The following is a 14,431-nucleotide window of genomic DNA, read 5'->3' as shown; positions in this document are numbered from 1 at the left end:
TGATATTATTTTGGGTAAAAATATGTTAATAAAATTTTGTTCTCCGGTGAAATATTTGGTGTATTTTTTTTATCAAAAAACATTAACAAACCAGAAGATGGACAGCTAGGGTGGATATGAGGGTTGGGTGGTTACTCATTTGAGTGGCTAGAAACAACATATGAAAGAAAAAAAAGAAAAATTTTGAAATAAAAATCAAAAAAGACACCGGAGACCAAAATTTTATCTACTTTTTCTACTCCAAATAATGTCAGGAATCACCGGTTAAAGAATGTCATGTGCGTCCCTTAACTCCTTGTATAATATTGCAGTAAAGTTAGTTCAGAAATGTAATTGATTTTAGTATCTAGCTTCGCAAATATCATAAGAATATTATAAATTTGACGGCCCACATGGTCGGGGAATAAGGCTCTCGCGTAGCAATCCGAAGGTCCAGGTTAAAATCCCGGAGAATAAAATATTATTTAATTAATTTGCGTTGTTTCACAATAATATAAAGGATATTTGAGACACGTTCCAGAGTTCTCCATACATTCTCGGTATTGCCCTGGTGTAGAACCACCATTCAGAAACGAAACGTTACTTCAAATGACTTTAGCCGTGTTTAGTGACCGGATAGCCAGTTACTTCCCAACTACCATTTTCCTCTACCTTCAGCCTCACAAAAAACTCAAATTGAGGATGACATTGTCTCACTAGCTCTAGATGTTTGGGAGCAGTTGGGACTAGTGTGCGGTATTTCACATAAAAAATAACAAATAAATTTTCAAATATTTTTAAAACTTGTTTCGACAGCAAAATTCTCATCACACTGCTAAATTATCTACATTTATATAATCTACGCATTGGGTTGTAAATTATTGGTATGCCAATCGATCCGTACGGGAGCCAACCGAAAATTTTTATTAGTTATTTTCATTTTGGACAGTTTGCTGATCTTCTGGTGATCGGCATTGGGCCCACGACCACCGTGATTTAGGGCTGGGACAATCATATTATATTTAATTATATACTAAACTGTACAAATCATACTTACTGTGATAGTTATGTGAACTATTAAAATGGCCATACCTTAAAAAGCAAACAACATAATTAACAGCATACACAGAAACAAAGTTTGTCGAAAATTAATCCAATATTTTTTGTGTTGAATACCTTTTTGGTATTCAACAACTCTGAAAATTGACACTTTTGGCGTGTTCTCATAAATTCCCTGAAATGTTATTTTATAACTAAAATTTATCAAATACATTCAACGAATGACCGAAAATTGTGACATCATGTTTTAAAAAAAAAACAATGAAAGGGTTTCTTAGCATCATCAGGAAAGTTACTGTATACAACATTACCCAACTAAAAATCAACGCAAATATTAATGAAAGGTGTGGCGAAGTAAAACGTCGCGGCGCCATGCTGCACCTCATGACTTCGAAACTTGCATATTTGATAGGAAATCAATTCTACAGAATTGCTACATTCCTCTGTCGACTAGGTTTGGATTACCCATTTTACCATCCATGAATCCATGAATGGCAACATAACCTATGATAAGTACTTTCTGCTTCATTAATACTTTAAAATTGCAATATTAATTTTCATACATACATGCATAGTGTATTCATTTAATGTTATTTCCTCATTATTACAATGTTAAGGTTTTTGGCATAAGGTGCACTTCAAGTGAATTATCACAAAACTGTGCTATCTGTCTTCTTTCTACATATAAAAATTAGATTTTCTGTAGATGCTTTGTTTTTTATACAAATTAACAGCTTTATTCCAAGATTGATGAAATTTTGCATGCTTGGTCTATAAAGCAAGAGAAATATCACTTTATGAGAGGTCAAAAAAAACCCATCCACTTTTTCCATCTCTTTTTTATGTGAAACCACACAAGAGTCCCAACTTCTCCCAACCGTCTGAAGTGAGTCTGGTAACTCCAGTTGGAATATGTTGCAAGGCTGAAGGTAGTAAGTCTTAGGTATACCAGGGCAATTTTTAGAGTATCTTCCACTCTGGAAAGTGCCGCAAATATATTATATATTATTTAACACGATTAAGTTGTGAACGAACAATGAAATCAAATTTAATCAAAAGAACTGTAATTTTTATTTCAATTGCAGAATGAAAGAAAAAAATGCAAGAGTCCCATTTTGTAAATTTCAAACCTATTTATTTCGATGATAATAAATAAGACAACAATAACAATGCAAATTCAAACCACATAATTAAAATTGCCTCGAAAGCTCAATGATTCGGTTATTGTCAGACTGCGAAACTCAAAACAAAATTAGCATTGTTACAATTTAGCGAATGAAAACTGATCATTTTTCCCCCTAACCTAATTGCGAATTTAATAATTTAAGGTACTTTATATTCGTAAATATAAATGTTACACTTAGCATTGCCTTGATGGAAATCGACACCCCATCTCTCCCATGAGCCATGAGTATAATTGACACCCACTCTGCGTGAGCCACCTCGGAGATAACAATCTCCACAGAGGATATTACTCTTTTTGTTTTCGGCTGATGAATAAATTGATTCCCATGAGATTACCATATTAGCAGATCACACTTTACATACTACCTCTGCGACTGCTGCTCTCCTGGCACTTATTCTCATTCCGAAGGTGTAGAATCTTTTATCTAATCTTGTAATGAGGGCGAGGAAGGAATTTTAAACAATTTCAAATGGAGACATATTAAAACAACTAAAAACCTGCCGAAAAAAACTCTGGCATTCGCGCTAAATCGATTGAGCAATAATAATTTAAAACGGTCGCTTCTTGTGGTCAGTAGATTTTTTGTGATATAAAACTGTTTAATTTTTGTTTGATATTTTTTACGTGTAAAATGGTTGAGAACCCTTTTTTGTACACCTGTTTGGTACGTTTTCTAGAATCGATCTTATTCCGGAGAATCATATTTTATCGTTCCTAGAAACGTGTACATGTTATAATCATATTCAAGAGTTGTACGAGTTGCTTATTCAAAATATTGTCAATACGTTTTATGCATTTTAATTATCTGCACGTGTATAACATTGAAAATCTCAACGAGAAAATGGTTTCATTATTTTTGGTACTTGATTGATATATTATTTTTTTTAAATAAAATTACTGATTTAACGTTCATCTGTTTGTATGATTTGATTTTGACTTTGTCGTCACGAAATTCTTACATATAAAACATGTTCTGTATAAAATTAAGCTTTTCGCACGGTTTCAATTGAGTACAACTAAGATACAATAATTAAAAACGTCATAAAAAATATAAGCGTTAAACATATTTTTTAACTAAACTACTAATTTTTATTTATTTATTTAGTAAATTATGAACGCATATAAGAAACAAGTATAAAAATACTGTTTAATAGTAAAGATTTTTTGTGACAGTGGCCGTTGATTAACTTTTTTCGTTCTGATAAAATTATTCACAACACAAAATATAAAAAATCACTTTTAAGCTTAAATCGACCATTTTTGTTATTTGTTTTTGGGGTGTTATGCCGTGTTGCGCTAACTTCTTCTTTAGCCAACGTTTCGGACAGCATTGCAGTGTCCATCATCAGGGCAGATGTGTTATTTTAATAAATAACACATCTGCCCTGATGATCTGCACTGCAATGCTGTCCGAAACGTTGGCTAAAGAAGGAGTTAGCGCAACACGGCATAACACCCCAAAAACAAATAACAAAAATACTTTTGGCCGTGAAAATCTTAAATCATATTTAAATCGATCATTTCTAAACTCCGCTTTTCAAGCGATTTTTATACGTGTTACAAAAATTCGTGTTGATATTAGATGAAAAACTCACTTAAGAATAGACATATTTGTATTAAACATTTTTCAGTTTACCTCAGAATTTAATCATGACAACTTCTATTTAAAATTCGTTTGCCTGTCTTGAAATAAGAAGAGATATTTTTTTTTTCATATTTTAAATAGTTCAATAATTGTGTGAAAAAATTAATATCTAGTGAAGGTAGTAATAACTACCTAGGAGTACACTGGTCAATTAATGTGCTGATATATACTAACATCTAATAAATAAAAACTTCCTACAAATATCTTGACGGCCGGCGTGGTCTAGTGGTATACGCTTTTGACTACAGATCCGAAGGTCGCGGGTTCGAACCCGGCGTGCGCAAATAAATTTTATTTGATTAATTTGTGTTATTTCACAATTAATTAATTAAAAATAATATATAGTATATTTGCGGCACGTTCCAGAGTGGAAGATACTCTCAGTATCGCCCTGGTGTAAGACCACCATTCAGAATTGAAACGTTGCTTGAAATGGCTTTAGCCGTGTTTGGTGACCAGATCTGAATAGCCAGGTACTTCTCCACCTTCCTCTTCCCCATCTCCCTCCCCTCCCCAATACCCTCAGCCTCACAACATACCCCAATTGGGGATGCCATAGTCTCACTGGCTCCAGACGGGAGCAGTTGGGACTCTTGTGCGGTATTACTGTAAAAAAAAAAAAAATAATAATAACTAAACCCGTTATTTTACTAAGCTTTTTCTCGTTGTTTTTTACCTTCAATATTTCATACTCGGCTGAATATTTCAGCGTTCAATTTGCCAAACAATGAAAGAATTTTAATTCACAGCTACCTTGAACCTAAAGCAGGTGTCTGTCATGGAATATGGTTTTAATGTAGCAACTTAATATTTGGGAAGTATCCTGCGTAGGTTCATATTAAATACATAATAACAAATTCGCATGCAAATAATGTACTACTCCTGTGTTGAAAAACAAAACAAAAATATTGCTGATATATATCACTCCTTGCAGGTGCTACTATATCTGATGTGAATTTTTATGACATAATAAGGAACAATATTTAAATCAGAAACAAAATGTGGCTCTCCTGGATTTTATTATTTTTTTTATTAAAGAAGAAGAAGACAGTATTAATAAATCAACAAGACAGAAAAAAAGGTGACGGTTTCAACTGGAAATATAACCCAGTATCTTAGTGTTACTGGGACAACGCCTCTAATCACTCGGCTATTAACACTTAATTATTTTTTTAGACTTATTTTCCATAATTTTTGAAAGATTACAAAGTTCGAAAGAATGTATTCGTAAGTTAGATAGTATCTCGGGTAAAAATATACAACTTAAAATTTAATAAAAGAAAAGTTATTTCAAACGAATATATTGTAATACTTTAATGCTTTAATTTAAATCAATTCTTAACATTTTTCGGGTATAAAGACTTAATTTTAATTACCTAATATAATTCAACTTATTTTTTAAAATAACGGGCAACCAAGTATTTTCAAACATTAAAGTTAGAATTTAGCAAAGCGATTAGTGGTTAGTGATTAGTGGTTAGTGGTAATAAAACCTTCTGCTAAATTTATTTCATCTCTTCATATACGACATTGATGCATAAGTGTTATTTTTTTAGTACATCTACAATGTTATTTTTTTGTGCTTTGAAATAATACTGAACAGATAAGCGTAAAGCTAGTGTTTTCTTTTTGCCTATTATTCCTGAAAGCATAATTACAAATCTGAAATATTTATTTTCCTGATATTAATATATGTGAGATTGATAGCTAATTTGCTATTTAAAAATAACACGTTATCATATAACCCTTACGAATAGTATTAGGAAGATAATCTCTACTTTCCAGGCACAAAGTAAGGAGGTCACGCAATCGGAAGCAGAGAAAAAAACCCTCATTTTAATGACCGCACTAATTTGTGTTTTAAATGACTTTGACTTTCAAAATAATTGGTTATAAAAAAATTACAATTAAAAATTACAAATTATAAAGATTCAACAATCCTCGCAAAATGATTGTTTTGTTTCTCTGAAATAGCAACAACTGGTAAGTGGTTAGCTACGTTTGGTGACTTTGCAGGGATGCCCGGGTGAAGAGACTGACTGGGGGAAATCTTTTTACATCTCCATCAGGAGATCTCCGTTTTGCACCACAGTTGCGGTGAGGGGTGAATTCAAACTTCCGTCACTCCTGAACACAATAACTCCCAGATTACTACCCATCCCCCACACATTTTTCCTTCCCAGATCTTCCTCTTCTTTGCTATCCTTAAAAAACCCTCCACCCAGCATATCCAAAGATGACATAGTCCCTGAGGAAATCATTTTTCTCAAGGCCTTATGTGCGGAACTAATGTAAAAAAATTTTTTTTATCAAGAATAATAAAATAACCATTTAAAGATATTTTAAAATGAAACAATATTTTCGCATACCAGTTTGTAAATCCAAATCTTGGGCTAATCAATGTGTAATCTACTTACTATAAATTAAAAAATATAGATCAGTTTTCTGCTTAAATTCTCCAGAAATTAGTTAAGTGAGTATTATTCAGATATTATGCGGACGTATAAGAACAAACCTACTAAACACACCTAAAAAATAACCCGTTTAAAATGGCGTCAAGTCTCTTTAATGCAAGAAATCTCAAAGATTTTGATCAATTAACTGATAGCATAATAATTACGTTTAGTTAATTAATTACTCGTTAATAAACATGTTTCACACGTTTCTACAAGTAGTCAATCCTATTTGTATTTACATCTTTCCAAAGGTTAAACGATGGTTTCAGGCATATCTTCAAATAATTCTCTGGTAAAAAATACAATACCGGTTTATCGCTCTTATAATACTATTATGAATCTTGTTTCAAACCCAATTATTATAAAATTCCATGAACGAGAGGTCATTACTGCGCCGTGGAAATACAAGCCTAACAAGTTGGGCACGTTAGCATTACAGATAATTTTCTTCCAGCATCCCAGCCGATACACAAAATCATATTCCGTAAAGATCTTAAACAAATACTTGTCTACAAAGAGCGTACGTAGGTACCTCATAAATTTTCATTTATCTGATAGTATTATTATCCAAATGACTGTACAGTTTAGGATTATTGTAAACGAAAGTGGTGCCCTCTGTTATTTTCTAAAAGAACCGAAACAGCATTCCCGAAGAGAAAATGTCAAAAAAATATTATACTCCTTGATGTGCATTTTTTTTAATTACTGAATAACTTTATAGACTGCCCTTCAAATATTAAATGCTATTAAAACCCGTGTCTTTTTTAAATTCACTCGACTCCACCGTATTTCCACTGTAACAATCATAACACTGACTACGAGCAACATGACTTATTACCCCAAAAGCCAAACAAAAACTGCAGCATTAAAAAAATATGAGAAATCTACAACTTCAACTCTTTCTACCCAGATAGCGATAAATGAGATTATAATTATTTTTAAATGACTCAATAAGATCATAAATTGCCCTCAAATGTAAAGTGTTATAAATATCCTTTTCCCTTTTAAATCCACTCGACTTCACCATATTTTAATAAGCAAAAACAATTAGTCCTGAATATATGTGATATGTATTTCTGTATTTTAAGTTTGCACTATTATTTTTGTAATGTTTATCTAACTAATGTATGTAGGTACCTACTCTTATTTTAGCTGGTATTAATGTTCGACATGTATATTTTTTGGTTAAGTTTTTAGATTCTCACGGCCAAAAGCATTTTTGTTGTTTGTTTTTGGGGTGTTATGCCGTGTTGCGCTAACTCCTTCTTTAGCCGACGTTCCGACGAAGGAGTTAGCGCAACACGGCATAACACCCCAAAAACAAACAACAAAAATGTATATTTTTTGTTCAGTGAATAAAAAAACTACGCTTAGGTATTTAAGGGATATAAAAGAGAAGATAAAAAGCCACTCATCAAAGTTCTATCTTGTACTCATCTTCAAATGATGGTGATCTTTTCAATCAAGGGTTTAATCAATTAATCAATTTTATTATTAGTTTTTAACATAAGTCCAATTAGACCATGAATATATATTTATATATATTAGTTTTAAGTGACTAATTATAAGTTTTAGTTGTAATACACTAGCAATTATAAGTATTTGATGTGAGTTACTAGTTATACGTAGCAGTAGTTAGTTGCAAGCTATAAGTCTTGGGTTTAAGTCACTTTTTATAATTCTTAGTTGTAAGTCACTAGCAATTATAAGTCTTAGATGTGAGTCACCAGTTATAAGTCTCAGTAGTTAGTTGTAAAGCTATAAGTTTTGGGTGAAAGTCACGGGGTGCAAGTTATGATAAATAAATAAATATTCGCAATAGGTAGAAAACGTTGCTAAATGATCAGATATGTAGTTACTATTTACGGGTTTATGCGCAATAGTAAAATCTGACTTTTTAAATAAATAAATCGAAAATAATTCGTTATCCATTGAATAGTGCTTATCGAGAAGATGGTGAAATATCCCTTAAGGATAAGTTACAAGTTAAATAAATTACGTTACTCCCTAGGTGACTAATTAAGGATTTTATTAATTTTCAATTACAACTTTTCTATTCAATTACATGTGTACTTCAAGGAAAAGTTCAATAAATATAACTTGTTTATCAAATCGAAAAGGTTGACCTGAGGGACTGCTTACTCAATAAGTACTGGTTTTTTCACAAAATTTGAACAATTCGTCAAATTTCAAAGTTGATTTTTAAGTTCTATTCAAGTTCTGTTGTGATTTCAGTTTTGTGAAGCAACTGGCCAATATAATAATAGAACTTGAATAGAACCTAAAATATAATTGTTCAAATTCCGTGAAAAAACCCGTCCGAACAAACTAAAGAAAGTGAATACCGCCAAAGAATTCCAATTGCTCCCCAACCTCCTTGAACCAGTGAGACTATAACATTCCTAATTGAAGTACGTTGTAAGGCTGAAGGTATCGGGAAAAGGATGATAATGATACCATAAAAATATTGCAGATTTATTATCCTCAAGCGATTTTATTATAAACGGAAACTTCAATAGTTGATGTAACTAAGTAAATATTCAAAATGTATAATTTGTTTGTGATATTATCCACATTCAATGAACTCATAGTTTCTTTGTATTTAAATGCCATCATTTTCAAAAATTGAACTGATGTGTTAAAAATAATAATTCATACATGCGATTAATGTAGGTGCCTACTTATATTAAAAAATAAAAATATACAATTGTAATACCTACTATTTTTTTGTTTAAATTTTTGAGAGTTTCGTGATATTTTAAGTTTACATTCAAAACTAAAACTTCTAATCGTCTCTCAAATAATATAATTAGGCATATTATAAATAAAAATTAACAATAGTAGGTAAGTATTTGTTTTTGGAAGGCTATATCCTGAGGCGAATATTTTGAAAAATACTTACAGCTACAAAAATCCTACAGTTGATATTTCGTGAATTTATGGGATGGTGCTAGTAAAATAAACAAAACACTGTTGTATACCTTATTCTTTCTTAATTTGTTATTTGTTCAGTAAAACACAGTTTAAACAGTTAATGGAAATACCTAACAATTTAAGAAAAAACTTTTCTTGTGATCCATATTTTATATTGTTTTTAATCACCTATGAAAGTGGTTGACTTTAGCAAAAAAATTCCAAAGATATGAAGCCAGCAGTCGACAATAGAGTGCTGGAATTTACGCTGATGTATGGCAATGTGACATGGAGCTGGCAGAGGAAGGATGAAAGTAAAATGAATGCTAATTTCTGTTAAAGAGATTTTTATTTTTTTATATGAAAACAGTACATTAAAATTTGATATGAGTCCCAACTGCTCCCAACCGTGAGATCACGGCATCCCCAATCGGGGTATGTTGTGAGGATGAATATTGTGGGAAGGGGAAGGAGATGGGTAAAAGGAAGGTGGGAAAGTCCTCGCTATTCAGATCTGATCACCGAACATGACAAAAATCATTTCAAGCAACGTTTCAATTTTGAATTTTGGTCTTTTACCAGGGCGATTCTAAGAGTATCTTCCACTGTAAATGTACTTTTTATTATTTAAATGATTACTTTGTAAAATATCGCAAACGAATCAAATCAAATTTACTTGCGCACTGAGGTGGAGACATGTGAGGTAAAACCAAGTAAGAGCATGTGAGAAATGTAGATGTTTGCAAAGAATATAAGGCTTATGTAAGCGTATTGAGTAAGATTGAGAAAAGGACGCTTAGATGATTTGGACATGTAGAGTATAAGAAGAATAAATGACTCGAATGAGAATGGAGAAAGAAATCGTGGAATCCCGAGTAAGACGATCAAGTACACCAAACACTTACGCCGGGCCATATCAAACGTCAGAATAACAAAAGGTTTGAGATGATGTATTCATGTGAATGATGAAAGGACTTTTTGTCGGTCCATCCTCTCTGCCTTCCCCTACGGTGAAATGGTGGTGGTTTGTTGGTTATTTATCAAAACAATCTATATTCAATGTTTAGGTAATTTCTAAACTTTTCGTTATTTCAGTATAAAAATAACCATTCGAGAAGATTTCATTTTAAAACTAGTAGATACACCAGATTAATTTATTTGAGATTATATATCATTTAAATGGTCAGCATAATGCTGAGGTTTTGATCACTTCAAAATGGTTTCTGCCGACAAGTATGATATTAACCCACATTGTTGAACTACAACACACTTTTAAATCAAATGAATGTGCTTAAAATGTCGGACTGCAGGATTAGAACTAAGGATAAGTATTTCTGTATTAAATTCTAAAATATTCATTTACGGGTCGAGAATTGCTTGCTTTGATAAGCTTTCAGATTCCACTAAGCAATACGAGGTATTATTTCAGTGCAGAAATTCTGAGACTAACTACCATGTGTATTCCTCATTGCCCAAAATATTTATCAATAAATAAATAGTTTCCTATTCGGTTGTCATGTTTACAATCCTTTTAGTTCGGCCCTTGAAAATTTTTTTCGCCGTAAAGAGATACAATTTTTTTTTTTTTTTCTTTTTTTTTTTTTTTAAGAAAGACAAACATTCAAAACAAACTCAATATATTCAAAAATAATTACATATTTATTAAAAACGTGTAACACCGAGAAAGAACTCTGACTTTTAAAAGAATCAACAAATCAATATTATATGAACTCAAACTCAACCACACCAAGCTTCGGGTTCATGTAAAAATTATTACAACGATATTGTGGAACAGTAACTATCAGGCCTAGAGTTATGATTAATTTAAAGGTAGGTTCTAACCATTGCTATTCGGATCACATCGATATCTCCGAATGGGGGCAAATCTAAAATAATATGTTTCTAACCAAGAAGTATTGTGATTTATTGAGATCCGCCTTTAATTAAAGCCTTAATTGACTCGCTGAAGTTAGCTATAGTAAGGAATACAACAAACTTATATTATATCTCTACGTAATCAGAATATTTAAACGTGTATTGAAAATGTAAGTAACAATAGAAAAGATAAATAAAATAATCATTAAAAAAAATTGTAAGGCGTTTATTTTACGTTACGTTTCAATTTTTTTGTTTTAATTTTTTATTGAGCGCCTGTAGGACTTTTGCAGTAAGGTATTTAGTGAAATTAGTTTAGTTTCATTGTAAGTTAAACATTAAATATGGAAAAAAATGAATCGGTTAAAAAGATGCTGAGATTTTTATTTTTGAAAAGTGCTCTACATGAACATCTTAGATCAGATGACTTACATTTAAAATTTGAAGGCAATTGACTGATCTAATATGTTAACGCAAAATATTTTATGGCCAAAGATATGCTACATTGTTTCATAGCAATATTGATTTTAATGTTGTTAACTCTCATTGTTTAAGAAGTCGAGCATGTTTCACCTGAAATAGTTTTTAAAAAATATCGCCTATTTTAACCCTCTGACCCAAAAGTGTCCACTATGTTACAAAAGGGTTCTGATGTTAAAAAAAATGTTGCTTTTGTTAAAAAAAACCCGTTGCGCTAGTAATATTATTTACAACATGTGTCTCTATTTGTGTACCTTTCTCCTCTTGCCTTTCTTTGTATTCTTTGACATTTGAGTGAGCTTTTACATGATTTTATAATATTGTATTTTAATTTTTTATGTATACAAATTAATGTATCGCATATCTAAAGTAGATTTTTGTAATTAGGTCTACGTATTGTATATTAATTGAGTTTTTATAACTGGATTGTTCTCGCGTAAGTGATCATATGTAAAAACCAAAATAATTAAGCAAATAAATAAATTAAATTTGACACTTAAGAATTACAAAAATACATTTCAGACACATGCGTAAATAATTATTTGTCCATCACGGAGAAGTTTTGAATATAAAGAGAAGGACTTCATTATGTATTGGCAAATCGGTGAAAGCGCACTGTGGTGAGATATGTGAATAGTTAGTGTTACGGTTGTCACGATTTAAAATATGAGTAGTAAGTCATATAGATTAAACAAATACACTGATATTAATAGTACTTAACATTTGAGGGCATTCTATGAAGTATGAGAATCTCAAAAATCGCTCTCCGGGAAGAAATGAGCGGAACTTTTAGATTTGATTTTTTTTTTCATTTGGCTTTTAGGGTAATGAGTCATGTTGCATTTGCCACTAATTTCTTACCTAATAATTTGAATAACTATGCAGTATCGTCAAGGAAACAAAAAAGTGTATTTTTTATATTAGGTACAACAAAAGTCGAATAACATAACACCTGCCTGTTGGAATATCATATAAAAAATGAAAAATTTGCCTTTCTTTGTGATCTAATGCCCCTATCATACATAAGGGGTTGATTAATAATCTAAGTTATAAAAATATTATATTTTGTCTTACACTTATGAGAACACACTTGTTAAGAACACTATTTAAATAAAAGTCGTGTATTTAAATTATTTCTCCTATTTAATGGCAACATACATCATTTTCAAAACACTAATTAAACTTCATATATATATAAATATTTACTTCATGTCTAATTTTAATAAGTTTACAAAAAAAATAAGCGCATCACTTCTGTCAGCTGAAAATGTTAGAAATCGGGTTTGTAGCTTGTCTGACCGTTGATGTTTTTTACCAGCAAAATAATTCACACACAAATATTATGTAGTCACGTACTTTTCAAACACGATAGATCAGTATTGAAAGAATAATATGTTTTAAGTGTATCAAAGGAAACCATTAATATTTATTATAATTAACACCAAAATTAAACAATATTTCAATGGCTAGATCTATAACGTAGGTAGGTACGCCTTGCATAATTTTCCTTCTTTATCATTACATCATTTAAAAAATCAACTGAATTTTTTTTAATATATTTACCCATCTGTATAGTATCAATAAACATACAAAAGTGTGTATATGTGTACATTATAAAACACAAAGACGTAATCTAACTTAAGAAAAATAAATTAATTAAAAGTTATATTAAAACTTACCGTGTAAACATTGTGGACGCAATGATGGAACTTTTTACTCCTCACTTAAATCAAAATGTATTTTAGAAATTCAAATCAAAATGCACAACACGGTTTTTGAAAATAATTTACAAAATCACTTTTCGATAGGTTTTTACCACTTCAAATCACAATGATAACTTCTTACTGTCAACATAAATAAAATATCACAAAAATCCGAAACGAAGTTTTTTAATAAAAACACTGTCGAAAAACACTGATATCAACACATCAAAATTGTCTGAGGACCATCCTGAATTACTCTCAATTCAACTTCCTGAACTGGTACAGTTTTAACTATTGATTAAATTAATTATCCATGTGCCAGATCACAAAAATAAATAAAATTGTTTATCCCCGAAAATCGTATCTACAAATCATAGTGCTTTATCACTTTATGAATCACGTCATTTAAAAAATAAATCAGTTTTAATAATTAAATGTTTTGGAACGCGGTGGAACGTTCTATTTTTTAAATTTTTATTCGTGCGCGGTGGAACTTTTAATCGAAATTTTTATTAGTGCGCGGTGGAATGATTTTTTGAATTTTTATTCTCGAACGCCGGCGCGTGCTTTATGGGTTTTTGTTCTGTGGAGACAACGATTCTTTCCCACCAGCGGTCGGTGTGTACTGAATGGTTTTTAGTGGAAGGTGGGTATCCGCGGGAAGGTATCGCGAGACGGTGGAACTGTCTAGCTTCGGGAATGACTGAGACACTCGCTGTGTCGCGCTCTTGTTCTAGTGTTTAAACGAAATATTCAACAAACTAAGAATTTCGGTCTTGGAAATTAACTCAACTTTTAATGCATACTTAACCAACATTGACCGAAACCAAAAATCGAATCGTATTTCGAACCACTAAAAAAGTTTTTTCAAACTCAAATAAAAATTTATGATGATTTTCTTCTATATAAAATCATTTTAAAAATAGCAGTTAAAAAACACAAATTGTACATAGTTATAGTTTTAAATGTAGTATTGTTAAAATAAAATCATAGTTTTCACCGCAGTGTAATCATAAAAAACATTATGATTCCATCTCTCTTCCGCTTGCAGAAACTTCCAAGAAAACATGACGAATTAGACAGAGACATGTGAAAATCATTGGACCGGTTTGTAGCTTGGTAAAGCGGGACAAAA

At 31.3% G+C, this 14,431-nt stretch overlaps 1 protein-coding gene across 1 annotated transcript in view; it reads right to left on the bottom strand.

Moving 5' to 3' along the window:
• The window catches only part of dysf (neuronal PAS domain protein dysfusion), a 52,423-nt gene extending 38,527 nt beyond the window's left edge, over window positions 1-13,896 (bottom strand). The window contains exon 1 of the mRNA XM_089640610.1: window positions 13,273-13,896. Coding sequence (XP_089496736.1) covers window positions 13,273-13,283 — 11 coding nt within the window. The 5' untranslated portion in view covers window positions 13,284-13,896. The remainder of the gene's footprint in view (window positions 1-13,272) is intronic.
• Between the last annotated feature and the right edge of the window lie 535 nt (window positions 13,897-14,431).

Source organism: Hesperophylax consimilis, chromosome 15 (assembly GCF_061612785.1).
Source record: "Hesperophylax consimilis isolate HC1 chromosome 15, BYU_Hcon_1.0, whole genome shotgun sequence".
In the NCBI taxonomy this organism is placed as follows: Eukaryota; Metazoa; Arthropoda; class Insecta; order Trichoptera; family Limnephilidae; genus Hesperophylax; species Hesperophylax consimilis.
This window is presented reverse-complemented; position numbering and strand designations above follow the sequence as displayed.